Source organism: Trachinotus anak, unplaced genomic scaffold (assembly GCF_046630095.1).
Source record: "Trachinotus anak isolate AG129_WGS33_773 ecotype Australia unplaced genomic scaffold, CSIRO_AGI_Tana_v1 ptg000003l, whole genome shotgun sequence".
Classification (NCBI taxonomy): domain Eukaryota; kingdom Metazoa; phylum Chordata; class Actinopteri; order Carangiformes; family Carangidae; genus Trachinotus; species Trachinotus anak.
The window spans coordinates 24,167,501-24,186,433 of NW_027273854.1; the positions used below are offsets into that span (position 1 = coordinate 24,167,501).

Below are 18,933 nucleotides of genomic sequence, written 5' to 3' on the forward strand. Positions count from 1 at the left end.
CGAGTATCCTCTAATTAACCCACCCATTATGCCCCAAATGTTTTTATCCCAACTGGTTTTAAAGTGGACGTGTTCATCATAATCACTTCAAATCATCCATTACGTTACTAAGATTTCAAACTGTTTAAACATATTTAGCTTTTTATTTAATCAACTATTGTAACAGAAATGGTCTTTGAGAACTATTTAGCTCTTCAAAGCATTTATCCACTACTCTTAGCTATCAAACTATTTCAGCTTCTCTGCTAACTGGTGACTCTCAACAGAAATATGTGAGCGAGGAGCTTACTGATCAGTGTGACAAGAAATTTACACCAATTTTTCATCCTCCTAAACACATATTGTGTGGATATATTTTTGAATTAAATCATTAGAGATGCTCCAGGGAGACACAATGGTGCAGTGGTTAGCACTGTCGCCTCACAGTGAGAAGGTTCTGGGTTTGAATCTGGTGGACCTGTGTGGAGTTTGCATGTGCTCCCCGTGTCTGTGTGGGTTCCCTCCAGGTTCTCTGGCTTCCTCCCACAGTCCAAAGACATGCACGTTATGTTAACTGGTGACTCTAAATTGCCCGTAGGTGTGAATGTGGGGGCGAAAGGTTGTTTGTCTCTATATGTCAGCTCTGTGTCCTGTCCAATGTCAGCTGGGATTGGCTGGAATTGGATAAGTGGTGTAGATAATGGAGGGATGCTCCGATCACATTTTTTGTTTGAACTTGTGTTTGGGCTGATTCTGTGTACCAATCAGAAGATGTAACTGCTGTATACCACTAATGCTGTATGGATGTGATATGATTGGTATCAATTCTGTAAATGCTACAGAATCTTCCTTTTATTATTTAATTGACTGTCAGTCATAAAAAAAATAATCTAGGGATAAATAACACTTCTACACTACACCTCTAAAATTAAAGCCATATAAATAATCCACGTTGCCTATTTAATGTTGGGACTTTCCAGAGCAACATGTTGTCGAATTGCTGGCGTTTTGCTCACATCTAATGTTATACTATTTACAGGAAATGAGTTCTTCTTCGCTGCTCTAAAACAGTCGTTGCCAGTTGCTCTGCAGCACTACGTCCTGTGCCTTCCAGGAATAATGCTGTTTTATCCGAGTGTGAAACTTCTGTATAAAGTTTATTAATAAATTACATGGTACTGGATCAGCACATATTGTACTCATCGATACCTGATCTGGTATTTCGGGCAGTATCTGAGACATTTTCAATACTAGGATCAGTATCAGTATCAGAACAACTCCCATTTTTCATTCCTATTTTTGCCAAATTAGTTGAACTACTTTACAATCTGTCCATGTTTCCTCTGGCTGTGAATCACTGTCATAGGATATCAGTGGATGTGGGGAGTGTGTGAAGCTACTGAGACACACTGTGACTTATTGAGGTTAAACAGCACGTTCAGTCACAAACCTGTGTGTAGCTCCCACTCTCCTCTTCGTCACCCTCCCTTAGCTGGATGACGTCCTCATCCTCTTCCTCTTCATCCAGCTCACTCTCAGTACTCTCCCCTTTCACGTGCATGCCCCCACGCTCCTCCTCGCCCTTCAAGTGCACAGCCAGTCGCTCAGAGGAGGGTGTGCTGTCATCGGACCCCTCCTTCTGAAGCCTGATTACAACAGAGTTACAAACAACATTAAGTGTTTACAATTACATATATAGAGAAAGATAAAGATGAAGGTTAATCAGTCACTGATTGGTTATCAGACATGCCACACCTGTGAGGGCCCATCCCTCCGTCATCCTCCTGCATGTCATTGGTCTCTGTTAGCTCTTCCTCTGTCTCCTCTGGGTGGGTGGGTGGTGGCCTGGGAAGTTCAGCCCCCTTCGATAGCATCTACACACCCAATGTAATGATAGTTTAGAAGAGTGTTCACTTGTAAATGTGTGAGTGTGTGTGTGTGTGTGTGTGTGTGTGTGTGTGTGTGTGTATACATGTGTACCTTGTAGTGTTTCTCCAGGAAGTGTTGGTGTTGCTGTTGAACCACCAGCTGCTGAAGGGCCTGGGGGGACTGGGGCAGAGGTGCACTCTGGGTACGAGCCAGTGGGCGATGACGAGGCAGCTTGCTGACTGCCCGCATGCCACTGGACACACCTCTCTCTGCTGTAACCAATGGCGACTGGCTGTACATGGGGACTGAGAGGGAGGGTCAAAGCAAAAAGATGAATTGGACACTCCGGGTGGACACAGTCGTTGATGACTTCAGTGTACTGTGTGTGTGTGTGTGTGTGTGTGTGTGTGTGTGTGTGTGTGTGTGTGTGTGTGTGTGTGTATGTGTGTATACCAGCTAGCATAGCCGTCTGTTGTCTGGCCTGCTCCAGTAGTAGTACATGTTGCAGTAATGAGGAATGGGCAGAGTGAGAGCTGGGCGTCTCTGCATCGTGCCCCACCCCTGCAAAGAAACATTAATACATTTTTACAGGCTCCAAATAACAGAAAACTAATTCAGATTCGGTCTTTTGTTTCCCCCATGTACATAAACACTGTACCACACTTAAGTTCATATGTGTGTAACATATTATGCTATAATGTAACAATTAAAGCCTGACAAGTCATTAAATCATGAAGCATGGTAAAACATACCTGCAGGTAGGGAGGACGTGGAGAGAAACTTCCCTGTCAGAGCTCCGCCTCCTCGCAGTGATTGGATGGCTTGACGCTCAGCCTCTTGCTGGGTAGACAGCTTCTGGGGGGCCTGGAGTGGGACAAGGTGTTACCATGGTTACTGCACACTACACAATCACTTTGCATGTGACATCCTTGGTCCCAGGTTGTAATAAAATGAGTAAATGACAAACATGTAGAGTAACTTTCATAGGGATTCTCTGAATGATCAAATAAATGTAAATATTACATCCAATATAGTGAAGATAACCTGGAAGAGCATTATGAAGATATAATATACATGTCATTAGTATGTGTGACAAAGATACTAATTCACATGCACCTGACAGATTCACAGGGAACTGAACCTCCAACTGATGAGTTTTCAGTTCAGTTAGGCTGCACAGATAAGGAGCTCTCCATCCACAGTAGTAACCTAATGTTACCCACAAGCTGAAGGAGCACATCAGCGTGTCCAGTAATCATAGTGGCTCTGTCCTGTTTATTATTTGAACTGCAGTTTACACTCCAGCAACTCCAAACCTGCATTAGACAGTTTTAAACTGGTAAAAGGTATCAGTTATTCCTCATCCTCAAATCCTTTTCTCTAAAGTGTAATTAACCATTGTGTTGTAAGCATCTAAAAAATCCAGTGGATAGAACAAATACCATTATAATTACATTTTTGATAAAAAAAAAAATATTGCTATAATACTAGGACTAACTAGGTTTACACTGTAATGTTACTCCTTGTTTCCATGTCTTCCACCGCCATCAGCTGGCGAGGATACTAACGTCTTGTCTATGACATGTAGCATTAGCCTCATTCTTTTAGCATCATATCATAATGTAGCCATTGAGTCCATATTAAAGACTTCACAGGGTTCTCAGTTCAAAACAAATCAAATGGAAACATGAAAAAGTCAACTGGAGACAAAGGTGTCAACCAAATATTAGCATTAGCTCACCATAGCTAGCTACTGGTGGTACAATATTTTCTATAGAGAACTGGTTATGCACAGGACGCATTTGTGTGCACCTGTATGTTTTTGTGTATGTTAAGTTGACCAACCGTGATGTGTGTGTTCGCAGGGAGCCCCAGGGAAATATTTGGCAGGGAGGGCGAAGTGTAGAGACTCAGAGGACTCAATGTCCCATCAGCCCCAAGCGTTTGATGGAGAGACCTCAGCTGCAGACAGACAGAAGGGCAGACTGGTCAGTTTACATGTGTTGCTCTGTGGAATCTTAGGTTGCTATGACAACTATTGTTTTTACCATTTACTGTAAACACAGTGACTGAGAGTATCTCTCTGAAATCAAGTCATTTCACTCTGAAGCCTCTCTCCAGAGCTGCTTGTATGCATCTTTAATAATCCCTATTAAACAGAGTGACCAGAACGGTCCAGCTGTTTTATACCACTTCCTGTTTACACTCCACTTCAGACCTCATATAAAAGTTAACCTGCACTTATTGGGATAAATGATGATGCTTGTGAGTCAGCATTTACAAGCCTCATAATCCACAATGATAAAGACGTGGTTCTGTGCAGAAACACAAAAACAAACCACTCCAACATGATGACGACAACAACTGTACTTTTCACTGCACTTTAATTAGCAATAAGAGCATTAGTCCATCAGCATGAGCATCAGTGTGACTCTTGTTAGCTTTGGAGCTTACTACTTGCTCACTGGCCATAACTCCATGTAGCCTTCATTAGTATTTGATACTATTGGGCCCGGTATGTAATCACATTCAACACAACTTAATCAATGGTGGTGTCCCATCCTCCTTCAAGCACGCCATCGTTCAACCTTTAATAATAAAAAACACCAAACCAAGATCCAGCTTCCTGTCAATCTCAATTTATCTACAGTCCTGGAAAAAAGTTATCTTTTAACAACATATTCCTTGTTGAGATCACAACAACATTTTGTCAAATTGCAGATTACAGTCAGGTTTCACGATCCGCTGCAGCAGTGAGTCATCTCTGCTAAGACTAAAGCTAAGGTCAGTCTCAAACTTGTATTGGGCACTAAAGGTAAGGCCTTAAAATAGCATGTTTATCATCTACAACACAGACATGATAATTTAAAATCCTGTTCTGCTGCTGTCTCTCATGTTTTACCCCATGGTTCCTTTTTAATTTGCATTTTATTTGCTAGAATCTGTTTTTAAAGAATATAAAAACAACAGTTTTTAACACTGATGACATGCAGCTAAGTTTCCCCTTAAAACCAAACAAAGCACATGCTCTTCAGTCTCTTCTACATTGTCTTAAGGATGTTAACAGATGGCCAAAACCTTTTCCCTGTTTTCTTGAGCCTCAGCCACATTGAGATTTATACATTTATAAACTCTGTCATTACTAGGAGATTTTTCTTTTACTTTTGGTCTTTTGGAAAAATGATGTCCATTCAAATAGACAAAATACAAGCAAATGAAGAAAGCATCTTCACCAATTTGACAACACAACCAAATACACAATGTACTGCAAAAACAGAAACTATAACCAAATACAGAAACCCAATGCACAAACATAAAACAAAGCCAGATACAGAACCGTGCTGCGCAACAGTAAAACACAACCATAGAAACACTTTGAAAAAACAGAAAACAAAACCAAATACAGAAATGCTGCGAATCACACTGAACACATCCTCATTATTACCATTACACGTTCCCAGTTTTTTCTGCTCACAGACTGTGGAACAGTTTCTGTCACTGTCAGGTCTTCCTCATCTAACACCTGTCTTCAGTCTCCTTGATTATTATAACTATAAAATTGCTTCATTTCTGCCTGATACATTTATTTATCTATTGTTTTCTGTTCTGTTTTGATGTATTTTAAATTGGTGTGTAAAGCACTTTGGTCCTCACTTGTTTTTAAATGTTTTTAAACCACATAATTGAACTGACTTGACTTTTCTTAAACCACATGACCTGTAGGTGGCGACCTCGAGTTGTGTGTACACTGTGAGCAGATGAGTGGATGACTGTAAAAATGAAACCAGTCCCTGTATGAATCGGTGAGTTAACTTATTTCAAAATAAAAATGTCTGTGTGGTTGTGTGTATACCTCAGTCTGTATGTTGGGGACCGATCCCGTGTTGCCATTGGCGATGGCTGTATTGGAACTGTTGGGACTGCTGGGACCTGAACCTGGAGCGCTGTTACAGAGAGAGGAGACTGGTCGAGAGACACAAGCACATACACAAAGAGAGAGAGAGAAGAAGTAATCCTCAAGTTAATTAATAAAGCATCTGATTGGTTATTGAAGAATTCATTTAGAGTGAGTCTTTGTGCTTAATTCCTCTGTTTTGAGTAAGGATGTGTGTTCACCTGATATCTCTATGGCTCTCTTCTTAAAGGTGCTGATCACAGTTCCATCCTTCCTGCGAAGAAGTGGAGAGCTCCGCCTCTCTGCCACCTTCTGCTTCAACCGCGAACGCACCTTCAGGTTAGGCTCTGAGACTGGACGAGAGAGAGAGAGACCCAGAGAGACAGTGAGAGAGAGGTCTGTGAAAACTACTAAGCCTGGAGCCAAAAAAAATCAATGATGACTTGAAGCGTACTGTGTTATATTACAGTCTTTTCTTTATGAAGGTGAAAGTTCTAGTTGCTTGTGGGTTTTTGAGCTTTTAATCTTGTCATTTTTATGTCTTATTGTCATTTATTTAGCATTTTGTATCTCTTGTGTTTTATATTCTATTGTGATGTGCAGTGTTTTGTTTGGCAGAGTTTTTATTGGGGGTATATAAGGTGCCTGGTGATTTGCCCACAGCAGACTGCTGTAATCCTCCATCACTTGTTGGCTGGCTGCGCATATTGGCTGGCTAGCTTGATTGCTGGATGAGCAGCAACAGCAGGTGCATTTTAAGGTGGCTTTGGTCTAAAAGTCAAGGTGAAGAGCAAGGAGCTCTTCTAAATGTTTGCTATAAATCCATCCATTTTCATTATCATGTGTAAGACTGCAGAGGCCTGGGTACAGTATCCCAGGACATATTAGAGGATATTAACTAATAATGACGCTGCAATTTTTCATTTTAGCAAGGTAATTACCTAGAAAACAGAGGTGCAGATGTAAATAAGCCGAACTGCAGTTCATCTGATTTGCCCACAGTGCTGCTAAATAAGACCTGACGGTCGGCTGTTTTGATATGTGCATATGTGATATGTGTCTGGAAAACAGTGCAAAAGAAAGAAGCTTCCTGCTGCTGAGTGTAGGGGCTAGTCCTGGATGCTATCTAAATTTGGTTAGCGTGAGTGATTCTGTCCCTCTCTTTATTCAATTAGGGGAAGTTCAAGTTCCAGCAAACACAGTCACAATTATCACAGAGAGTCTTACTTTTACCAATCTGTCATAATCTTTAAAGCCCTTTCTCTTGTAATTTTAAAAATACACAGTTTAAAAATAAACAATTTGAAAACAAAAACAAGCACGCAAGATAAGCTGCCAAATGGGCTGTTCTGTTGGGGCAAAAACAACTAACTAAAGCAACTAGCTAATATTTTTTTTCTCATACTATACTCTAATGCTAAGACTAACTAGCTCTAAACTGCAACACAAGAACAATGCTGTTTCTTTATTATCAACAGCTAGAAAGTAGGAACCCGCTTTTGTGTATTTGTTTGAAATCAAGGAAGGAATTTTATCTGGATTTCCAGAAAATATGCAGGAACAAAAAAAAAAAAAAGCTGATTAATGTATATTTCCATCCACTACAAGTACGTTGATATTAGGAGTTGGGCACTTCTAGATAAACAGTAGTAAAAAAAACAAAACTTTTTTTGATGTTGCAATATTTCAACTTTAAATAGAAAGAATTAACTTCTTGTGTCTCAGGTATTTTATCCGCAAATTGAAAATGTGCAAAAGCAAGTGGATTTTGATCACCATTATCAGTAAAGATGGAGAGTTTGACAGACATAGCAATAGTAACAGCGAAGATACTCGACACGGAAGATACCACATTACAGGCAGTGGCACTGGTATTAAGTGGGCATAGTTGTGACTGCTTGTTCATGTTAAAACATAACAACACAATACAAGAAGATACAGCTTAATTTCTGATCAACCCAGTACAAGATCATATCAGTGTAATAACACTCTCTGTTTTCACTCCAAAAACAGTTACATGATAATAACAGTAATAGTATTATTAAGTTTTAGTCATTCTACACCTCTCTATTTGCTAAGTGACGTCTGCAGCAGTGAAACCAGACCAGAACCGACAGAGAGAAAAGATCTGTGCTACCAAACCTCACGAGAGTGTGTTGCTGAGACAGAGACAGGTCTTAAATAAAGTTAATTTTCTCCTGATATGTCTGAAAAATGTTATTTTGATGTCAAAATGTTCAGAAGATCTGTGGCTTGTGAAAAAAGGATCAAATATTTATTTTCCTGAATATGAGGAGACAGAATCAGTTATAATCTATTCTTCTCCCATTGGAGTGAACAGACTCAGACCTGCTGCTGGTCTCCTGAAGGGGCGGGAGGTGGAGAAACCCATGTGACACAGTTACTGGAAATATTTGAAAATGAACCGTCTCCTATCTCAACTGTCTCTGGTTATAGTTAGTGAAGGTTACTGTCAGGACAGATCCACGTCCACACCCTGACCTCCGACCTCTGAACTCACATGTTCAGAGAAAATGCTTTCACATGGTTTCAGATGTGCCTATAACAGTCTGTGTGTGTTTTATCACCAGGTTTGGGCTACCTCTTCAGTGGTGAGTCAGACTGAGTCATCAAAGCAGGTACATGCGCACACACACACACACACACACACACACACACACACACACACACACACACACATATATATAAACACACCACCCTCCACATTCTACCTCCGCATTGTCTTTCATCAAACTATGAAGAGTGACAATCTTACACACACACACAAACACATTCATCCTCTGTCTCTGTGTGCCTCTGAGCCTCAGTCTGTGTCTCCTACCCGTCTTGCGGAGTGGGAAATCATCTTTGCTCTCATAGTTCCCCAGCAGTGGGGGCAGTTTGTAGGAGGGAGGAGTTCCTGGTGTGTTACTCTGCGGAGGAGAGCTCTGCTCCAGAGAGGTGTGCTGGGCTCCCCTGCAGACACACAAACATCAACACAAAGACAAAGCCAATTAGCTGGCTGGTAAAACAGTTTCACAATATCAAGTAATTAACTGCTGCACTAAAGGTTGTTTTCTGTCAAACAAGCTCAGTGAACTTCTGCTTCATTTTGTACCTAACATGTTATACATGCTATTTTATTTGTGAGGTTCTGGGCTTTAACTCTATGGAGTCTTGTTCTTTTACAAAGACTCAGTGATCTTGGGGTTAATGGCGACTTAACGCTGTGGGTAAAAAACCGTCGGTGTCAGAGGACTGTAAGTAGAGCGGCTTCTCATAAATGTGCTCTGTCTCCTGTCCTTGCACACAACTGCTTCATCTCATTAGGAAACTTGGTGTAACAGCTTCAGGTGAGTCAGTCAATCATAGGAACAGTTAGTGATAAGTCAAATAACTGATAAGATAAGATAAGCCTTTATTATTTGAAAATTTGAAAATTTGCATCCAAGGTAATAGCAACTGGAAAAATATTGATCACACAACCAAGAAGAAAAACAACAATGGCAGCATGTCTTGTTTACAGAATAAATAAAAAAATGGCATGATCAGGAGAACGAATCATCCGTGATCAGACAAAACATGGACAGTGAGATAATCAAGGAGCTCTGCCCTCAACTATGGCATCCGACAGAAACGTGGCACTGCCCCCATCCTGCAGGTGCTGACTGCCCAAATTTTCCAGCTTCTTTCAGCTTGCTTGAAGGTAGAAGTTAGAGTCTGTTGCTTAGCAACAATCAATGTTTTGCATGTATTCACATCTATTCACCAGGCAGGTTTGGTGCACTCAGTGTTAATTCAAATCACGAAGTTGGACGTAGCTAAGACCGGCGTAGACTGCTGCAGAGATGACTTATTTTTGAAGGCTAACCCAGATGTAAGCATCACCCTGGTTCCCTCGACAAAAAGCCAATGGGATTTTTACACTGGCTTTTGGATTACCGCAGAAAATAAGATGTGTGACAAACAACAGTTTATGATACTTAAAGGTTTTCTTCAGCAGGATAATCTTAATTAATGAACACCACTTTACAATTTTTGAAACCTAAATACAATCACCAGAAGCAAAAAGCTAATGTTAAGCTATAACTGAACTGCACCACAGTCACATGACTTGAACCTCACCACCATTAAACTTCAACTTGTAGTTTGATTTGGCTCCGAGCTCTTCTTCAAAAGCCCTTCCTCCTATAAAGTTAGCAACAGTTTGCAAAAGCACGAGTATAAACACAACAAGGCTGTAAAGGTGGACTGGCGAGTAACCAGCCTTTTTTAAGAGACATGAAAGCTTAAAGAAATCACGACTGGTGTATTTACTTATGCATTTTATGTTGAAGAATAAAACATGAACATTTTTTGAGCTTGTGTTAACCACAGAACTTTTCTGTTTCATTCATCTAACCAAAAACCCATTCAAAAAAACTGTGACTTAGGGACGAGGGAACTGGTTTTTAGGACTCATTCCTGATGGCGCACTCTGCAAGTAAGTTTGACAGAATATCTGTCACTGCCAGCAAAAAATGATTGAGAATGCAGCCCTCATTTACATTAATATGAAAAAACACAATTTCTAGAATAAAGTTGAGGAATTTAGTTTGAAACTGACTGAAAATCTAATGTTACAATGATGTGTCTGGTCTGTCCAGAGACAGGTGGAGCTCTCTGATTCCTCACCAGCACTTTGGGGAGAAGGAATGGTTCAGTCCACCAGGACCAGGCTCTTTCTTACTGAGAAGAAACTCCTGGAGCTTCAGCTTCACCTCAGTGCTGGCAATGGCACCTGCCAAAACACACACACCTGCAGTCAGCAATCAGGACACACTACACACTACACTGCAGACACTTGCAGCATAGTAGTGATATCTGTGGTGGTGGTGTAACCTACTCTCTTTGCCTTTCTCCTTGTTCCTCAGCAGCAGCAGTTGCTGCTCCAGCCTCTGTTTCTCCTGCTCTTCATGTCTTTGTTGCTCTAGTTTCCTCTTCTGCTCCAGCTCCTGCTGCCGCTTTGCTGCCAGCAGCTCCTGTTGTTGCTTACACACACAGAGACACACACATTTTACTGAGTGAGTCCTGGAATGACTAATTAACCACCAAATCAGAGATGAAAGTCGGTTTTGAAGGTTGCTGCCCTGTCGATTAGCTCACACTGTAGTTCCTGAGACTAACTTGATGACCATCTACCTTCAAGTGCTCCTGCAGCTGGACTTCATGTTGTCTTGTTAGCACTTCGTGTTTTTTCTGGAACTCTGCAAACAGCAGCTGTTTCTGCAGTTCCTGCTGCTGTTTAAGAAGGACCAGTTCCTGCTGCAGCTGCTGCTCTCTCAGTGCCGTGTCCACCGCCGCTGCACCCCCAGAAAGAGACCCCACCCTGGGCTCTGTCCGCAGGTCCACCGGGCTTCCTCCTCCCCCTCCTCCTCCTCCTCCTGGGCCTTCTCCTGGACTCCCACCTGGAAAAGCAGCAACAGACAAGAAGTCAACTTTACTCATCCTGACTAAGTTACTGATTTAGTTGTGTTTTTACATCTTTCTGCCAGTTTGCTTAATGTTTTTTACATTCATTTTAACTTTCATGACTGTATTTTCTATTTTTCTGACTTTAATTGTGTCCTTTTTGTTTAGTAAATTCTTCCTGGCTCCATATCCATCTGCTCACCTGTTTTCCATTTTCACCTGAGCTTGCCTGCCCACTCACACACATGTTCACTGTTTCCTCAACACCTCAGCAAGTATTTAAATTTGCCCTCTGTTTATGTTCCTGTGTGTTTTCCTATGTGTCCGCTACTTGCATTTCCTGTGTCTGCCTGCTTGTCAACCCATCGGCCTGTTTTCATCCATTAAACCAACTTCCCTGCAGCAGCCTGGTTTGGGTCTGTTTCCTTTGTTTTGGTTCCTCCCTAACTGTGCTGAACCCTGAAACCAGCAAAAGTGGCTTGAGAAAGGCCGGACGAGGCTAGCTGGTTACCTACTTACCTGGGTATCTAAGGTAAATGGATGCAGTGGCTTCTAAGAATTTGGAAACTAATTAGTTCTGCCTTTCTGGAGCCACTGTGAAACTCGAGAGACGAATGACGCCACTGAAAGATCAATTGTTACAGATTAACTGTTACTACCATTAGTGTATCTCTCTCTCCCCCTCCCTCTCTCTCTCTCTCTGTCTGTCTCCCTCTTTCTCCCTCTCTCTCCCTCCCTCCCTGTCTCTCCCTGTCTCTCCCTCCCTCCCTCCCTGTCTCTCCCTGTCTCTCCCTCTCTCTCTCTCTCTCTCTCACCCAACTAGTCGAGGCAGAGGTTTCTGCCTTTTAAAGGAAGTTCTTCCTTGCCACTGTCGCCAAGTGCTTGCTCTCAGTGGGAATTGTTGGGTCTCTTTCTTTCCTATACTTTATAGAGAAGGTCTTGACCTCCTCCAATTGGAAAGTGCCTTGAGATAACTTCTGGTGTGATTTAGCGCTATATAAATAAAACTTGATTTGATTTGATCAATGGAAACTGCTCAAAAGATGATTATGCCCAAAAAGACCATGAGAACTTAGTGAAAGCTGTTTAAGACCTATGATACTTCTGAAAGACCAACAAAATCCTATGGAAGGATCTTCAACACACTACAGAGGATATGTTCGAAACACTCAAGTTGAGTTGTACTTGAGTTGTACCCAAGTACAATGTTATCAAGCAGCAATAATGATAGTAATGTTGCTCACTTCGCTCATGCTGTTGCGCGAGCTTGACAGAGAACCTCAAAGAAGTCCACAAGCTTGGCTGATTGTCAGGAAAACTACAACATTTGTTGGACCCAGCCCCAACTTGAACAACAGAAAGGAGGTGGGGACAGGCCATTACACCCTCAAAGACCCCTGGGAACCGCTTCAGTGGCTGAAGAACCGTTTAACAGAACCATAAAAACAGCTTCAACTGAAACTCTGTAATATTTGCTGAACAGAAGCTTCCGTGGACACAAGTGACAAAATAATTACTAAATCATAATAAGTGCTAAAATGTAGTGTAACTGTAGCACGAGTAGAGTCATAGAGACAGAAACAGAAACAGTTCACTCGGAGACTGGGCTGTGTTATACTAGTAGTGGCTAGTGCGGCCTGGAGCTGCTGGCCTCAAGCAGAGATGAGGAGTGGGCGACAGAGGTCTGGTCTGAGTTCTGACTTCTGTCCAACTCCACACCCTCTGAGACACATAAGCACCAGTCCCCAACATCTATAAACAGGCTCTTCTTGAAGACTCTGACTGGTACCTCCTACAGGACCCCTGTGTCTGCTGCACAGATCTGAGGTCCACTGGAGGGCTAATTATGTGACTGAATTATCTGACAGAGTTCGAGAGAGCTTTGATTGTTTTTATGCAGTCTTCGAAGAATTCCTTTAAGCAAAACTCAAACCCACCGAAAGAATCCCCTAAAACCTCTTCCAAATGCCACTGATCCACTTTTAGGAAGCATCTGACCCATTTAATCAAACCCCTTTCAGAGACGTGGACCTACCCCTCAAGGACTCGTAGAGGACTCCTTACTCACCGCCTTCACCGCCTCCTCCTCTGTGCTCGCTTGCTGCTCCTACTGGGCTCTGCATGCCCGACGGGAAGCTGCTCTTCACCTCCACTACTGCAAGGAAGGAGGAACAGAGAGAGAGAGAAAGAGAGAAAAATGAGTGATTGATTAGTCTGGAAAATGTTGTCAGGGATACAGCAGACTATTACATAATTCATTTCACACACACACACACACACACGCACACAAAGGCAGTTCGCATTTTATTCAGATGAGCTGTGATAGTGTTGTAAGAAAGTGAGGAACACAGCGTCTCGCCACCTAAAAATAGCCTAGCATTAGCCTAGCGCTAGGCAGCACTGACTTAGAACTACCTTAATGTTACCTTGGCATTAGCCTAGCCTATATTCAGTGTGGCTAGGCTAAAGGACACTGCAGAAATGTACCACACAAATGAATAGAGACAGACTGTCAGAGAAGGCTGCTGTTATTTATATCAGGATGTGGAAACTGAAAAAATAAATAAATACAGAACAAAGGAAAGGAAGTTCTGCAGGAAAAGACAGAGCACTCTTGCTTCATAGAAATTAGTGTATTGCAGGAAAAGTCCTTCAGTCCTTCAATCAGTGACAAATTCACCGCCGTGCACTGATGTGGGTTTGTGGCGACCACTTGGACGAATCACTGTGACAAATTAATACTGATTTCTTGCTTCAGGCAACAGAGTGGCATTAGCTGACATTTCACCTGATCAAAAGAAAGATGTGGGAACTCATCAAGTCAAAATTCAACATATTATAAAGTCTGTCAGTGGAATAAAAGCTTCAGTCTTCAGTGGCTTTGTGTGGTCACCTGGGTCGTACCAGATATTCATAAATCCATTTCTACCTCAGTTCTTGTTTAACTACAGGCTAGTTTTAAATAAGTGATTTACTAGATCAGGTTGCACCATTAAACCTTGTGAAGTATCTCTGTTAGTAAAGTCTTCAGGAATGTGTAAATTGGATGCTACGATTCTGTAGCAAAAATCCCAAAAATGCACCCTGCAATGTAGGTATTTGTTTCATTTGCAGAATACAACAAATCGATTACACCCCTGTGCAATATCACTACAAAGTCAGGTTCCCTGTGATCACCGCAATACATTAGACTTTGCCCGTGGTTTCTCATTAAGACTAATTGCATGAACAAGGTTATAAAATGACCTGTGAGTTTTCACATGGCTCCACATGGTAAGAAAACTCCTGAACAAGTAAGAAAGCACATTGTGAGAGTTTATAAAGATGAGAGAGGGTACAAGAGCATCAGCAGGTGGAAACACAGCTGCAGCAGGAGGTATAGGATGAGTCATACTCATACTACCAGTATAGGAGGGTGCAGTGGCCGTCCTAAAAGAATTACACTATGCACCATCATCTATTTACGCAGCCTTGCATTGGAAAACAGATGAGTAAGAGGTTCTGACATGGCACAAGGATTATCTGTGGAGACTGGTGTTTACAATGATGGGGAGAAGTGTGAAGGACACTGCATGATGTCAACCTCTACAGACACCAAGAAGAAAACCAAATCAAAAGCTTTCGTGTTTGTGCTATGCCCATATAGTACACATGTGGCCTCCAGTGTCTCCACATACAAAATCAATCCCCACTGTCTTAATCTTAACATGTATCCCAGTACAGATTACAGAATACATGTCCTAAAATGTATTTCATAACTTACTCTGTTAGATTTCCTGATATGAGTAATATATTCTAAATATTGTCTTATGAATGTGGCATTCACACAACACTGCTCACACCACTGACTCCTATGCATTTTGAGCATGACAGTATTGCAGGACTCACATTGCAGATGTCTTCATTTTGATGCATGGATTGTTTTGACATCACACTCTCTACAGACCAGCTTCCATCCACATTTAGCTCAACATGAATTCACGCATATATGTCATATACACAACGTCTATTATTGTTGTGCAAACATTAGGAGTTTATATATTAACATTCATATTTGGTTGGTGCTAATTCTCAAGCCAGAGCCATTTAACCACTGTAGAAGAAGAGGTGCCACAAGATGACAGAATTAAAAGATTTGTACAAATCAAAGTGAAATTTTTCATTTTTCATCTCTCGACAGGACGTTTAAGTTACATTCTTCATCTACATCATTAATTGTTTAAGTCTGTTTCTCTTGCACTTTGTAACTTTTTGTCTTGATAAATCGACTTTTTCCTCTTCAGCCATAAAAGCATAAAAACTTTCCTTAACTCTCACTCATGCGTCTTATGTGCAAATTGAAAATTGTGCAGAAAAACAGGTGGATGCAAACACACCTTCTGTGAGTGACAGTTTAGGTTTTTACAGTATTCATGTGTAAGCTACGATGCTAAGACTCAGCAGCACTCGGATCGGAAGCCCCAATCAGCTTAGCTGCTCCAATCAGCTTAGACTGATCACTGGATATGTGTGTTTGCGTGTGTGTGTGGGTGTGTATGTGTGTGAGTGAGTCAGAGAGAGGTTGTATAATGTCATTTGGACTATTTCTTCAGGTTGGCTCTTGGCAGCACAGAGACTCAACAAGTCACGAGCCAACAGGTTAACACACAAATACAAAGATGGGACAAACAGAGAAAGACTGAAACATATACAGAGGGAAACGTGAAAAGAGAGAGAGAGCAGGAGGTTTTAGCATCCTATCACCATCAGCACCTACTCTACCAACGAGCCCCTGAGCAGAGCAGTGACCCTGACCTGCCATAGACCTGTGGCGGGTACGCTCTCCTGGTCATGGGCGATTATGCTAGTGAATCAGGCTGCATCCTGGAAGCCGTCAACACCCTGCAGCATGTTGGACGTCAGGATATTTCCTGTCTGCTGGCCAGGAGGAAATTCAATTAGGACATACCTACTGAGAAGTCTGACCTTTGATCTTTTTATACGAAGGTGTTCTGATTGGTCACCTCCCACTCATTGGCACGCCCTTTCTGCTCTTGCGTCCCACGTGGGTTCAAAGCTCATCAAAGCTAAACAAACAGCGACAATAAGGCCAAGATGATTAGCTCTGTGCTGGAGGATTGTGAGCAGTTAGACAAGGACAGATTTCACATCCTTGACCTTTGACCTCAGACTGTGACACGAGGAACATGTTCTGTATCTACATTGAGTGTAGAGGCTCGGATTTTATTCCTGAATTTTATTCCCACAAAATCTTGTGGGATGAAAAGATTATTTTTCCCATACACACACCCACACACCCACCCACCCACCCACCCACACACACACACACACACACCCACACACACACACACACACACACACACACACACACACACACACACACACACACACACACACAAAGAAGCAGTCCAGTTTCGGATTTTCTGGTTTGTGGCTGCTGCAAGAAAAAGTTGGTAGAAACCAAAAAAAAAAAACTGAGAGCTGTGTGTGTGTGTGTGTGTGTGTGTGTGTGTGTGTGTGTGTGTGTGTGTGTGTGTGTGTGTGTGTGTGTATGTGTGTGTGTGTACAGTCACTCACGTCTAAATTACCTAAACAAATATTCTGGCATTTCACTGTGACGCACGTGTCTCCCTTTCCACTTCAACACACACACTGCCTCAGTGTGTGCGCGTGTGTGTGTGTGTATGTGAGAGACTGGTCTGTGAGTGTGTGTACAACAGTCCGTTTGGCAACAGAGCAGCATTCCACAGCAGCAAGGGTCTGACGTCAAACTGAAGACATTTATAGTCTGGTAAACACACACACATATACACACACACACACACACACACACACACACACTGTTCTGATGAAGAGGCGGGGATGAGGCAACCTTTCAGTCAATCATATCAGTCTTTAACTGACCACAGCTCACAGTTACACACAGTAATTCAGGCTCCGGGACAGAGACGGTGAAAAGAATGAATGACAGACTGTTTGTCCCATCAGAAGACCCTGCACAGGCTGCTGGTTACACCTCAGTGCTAATACAACACAGGAGACTTTTAAATAACAAGGACAACTTTTCACATAGTTGGCTGAAATGATTTTGTAAAGACTATGAATAAACCATGTTTGCATCAGTCAGGTCTGATTGGAGCTGTAATAAAGCCTTCCTCCATAAACCGGCATCAAAGCTATTTTGTTTTTATAAGGCTGCAACTATTAGTTTTATTTCCAATTAACCTTCATCTCAATTAACTGATTGATCATTTGGTCTATAAAATGTTTTCATGATTTATTAATTAGCACTTAAACACAAAGTGCAGCTGAGGTTGAAAGTAATTTCATTAATTTTTCAGGTTTATTTGGTCTTAAACCAAAGTATTGGATAATTAAATGTAAAACCATATGTTGGAACCAGATGAAAAGTCCCTCACACTGAGAACATAAAAAGTCCTTTTACAAAGTAGGTAAAAAGGCACTCTATCAGTATGATATTCTGTCTGCACACCGGCAGCTGTAGAAGAAATCTACCTGAATAAAATTCAGTCAGTTTTATTTTATATCAGAAAATATCCAGGGTTTTCCCAAACATTACAAGAGGTAGGCGCAGTGCTGAAGCTGAATGAACAGAAGAAAACTGTACTGCTCCGGAGAGAAAGGATCCACTGTTGGCTCCAATATAAGACATTTAAAAAAAAAAAAAGGGGGGGAGGTTACTTTATATTTGAGGGTGTAATAATTACAGCTAACTATAAATGAAGGAATCTCTGTCTGTTTGTCTGTATTTCGATTTTCTCAACAGCTGCTCATCTGACGACTTCAGACTTGCTGATGTGTTGCTGAGGAGCCAATGAGGTGCAGTGTTAACTGTGAAGTTTTTTAGGCTGAGCAGTTCTAGAGAAAGCTTCAAACCTTGCTGTTTGACATGTTGATTGATCGACCTGGATGATTATCAGATCCAATATTCAGCATTTAAGATTTTCAGAATCTTTTTTTTTTTTTTTTTTTTTTAAATCGACTGCTGATTAGATTAATTGATTTAGAAATGTGCTACTTTGGCTCTGATGCAGCTGCCTGTCCCTGTCTGTAGTCAGCATCCTGCACCTGATCGGTTACATGTCACAAGTAAACAGCCTTTCACCACTGAAGGCTACTGTGTGCACAGACGGGCACCGACTGGAGCAGATCTGATGAGCGAGCAGAGTTGTGTGTCGAAGGTGAGAGAGCAGGCACTGCTGAGGTTTCAATTAACATCACAATCTTATGAACGAGTTCATTTGTTGATCCAAGAAACAAGAACAAACAGGAGGGTGAGAGCGAGAGAGGGAAGCCATCGCTAACTGCTAAGCTAAAGTCACTATCAGATCTAAATGGTGCGTAAACAACAGTGGAATAAAGGAGGAGAGAGCTCTGAGCGCTGGAGCAGAACCAGAGTAAATGTGCAGTGAGTAGTTCATCACTATAATGAAGAAAACAGCAACATTAACCAGGTTGAGATAGAGCAGCAAAAACCGCCACAGTAACACACACTCCAGTGGCTGGAATGAGACCATATGTTTCCTGCAGCAGGTGAATGGCCACTCACTGTGACTGATGTGTTACATTTTTAAAAGGTAGTGAAGAAGGGGGGCAAAAATGTTACATGGTGATAAAAATAATATTTAATAAAACTATAAAATTAGAGCAAATAAAGACATCTTTAGGCTGCCAGGTGTATATGCAGGTGTATATGCAATGGCATTTCAATGCAGCAA

General features: G+C 41.7%; 1 protein-coding gene across 3 annotated transcripts in view; it reads right to left on the bottom strand.

Moving 5' to 3' along the window:
- The window catches only part of hdac5 (histone deacetylase 5), a 57,018-nt gene that overhangs the window by 13,327 nt on the left and 24,758 nt on the right, over positions 1-18,933 (bottom strand). For all 3 annotated transcript variants that reach the window (XM_071474783.1, XM_071474781.1, XM_071474782.1), the window contains 13 exons: positions 13,263-13,349; positions 10,925-11,190; positions 10,629-10,773; positions 10,418-10,523; positions 8,586-8,719; positions 5,965-6,096; positions 5,702-5,811; positions 3,694-3,810; positions 2,601-2,712; positions 2,302-2,409; positions 1,960-2,153; positions 1,735-1,853; positions 1,430-1,625 (listed from right to left, as the gene is read on the bottom strand). In XM_071474783.1, the coding sequence (XP_071330884.1) occupies positions 1,430-1,625; positions 1,735-1,853; positions 1,960-2,153; positions 2,302-2,409; positions 2,601-2,712; positions 3,694-3,810; positions 5,702-5,811; positions 5,965-6,096; positions 8,586-8,719; positions 10,418-10,523; positions 10,629-10,773; positions 10,925-11,190; positions 13,263-13,317 (1,794 nt within the window). In that variant the 5' untranslated portion in view covers positions 13,318-13,349. The remainder of the gene's footprint in view (positions 1-1,429; positions 1,626-1,734; positions 1,854-1,959; positions 2,154-2,301; positions 2,410-2,600; positions 2,713-3,693; positions 3,811-5,701; positions 5,812-5,964; positions 6,097-8,585; positions 8,720-10,417; positions 10,524-10,628; positions 10,774-10,924; positions 11,191-13,262; positions 13,350-18,933) is intronic.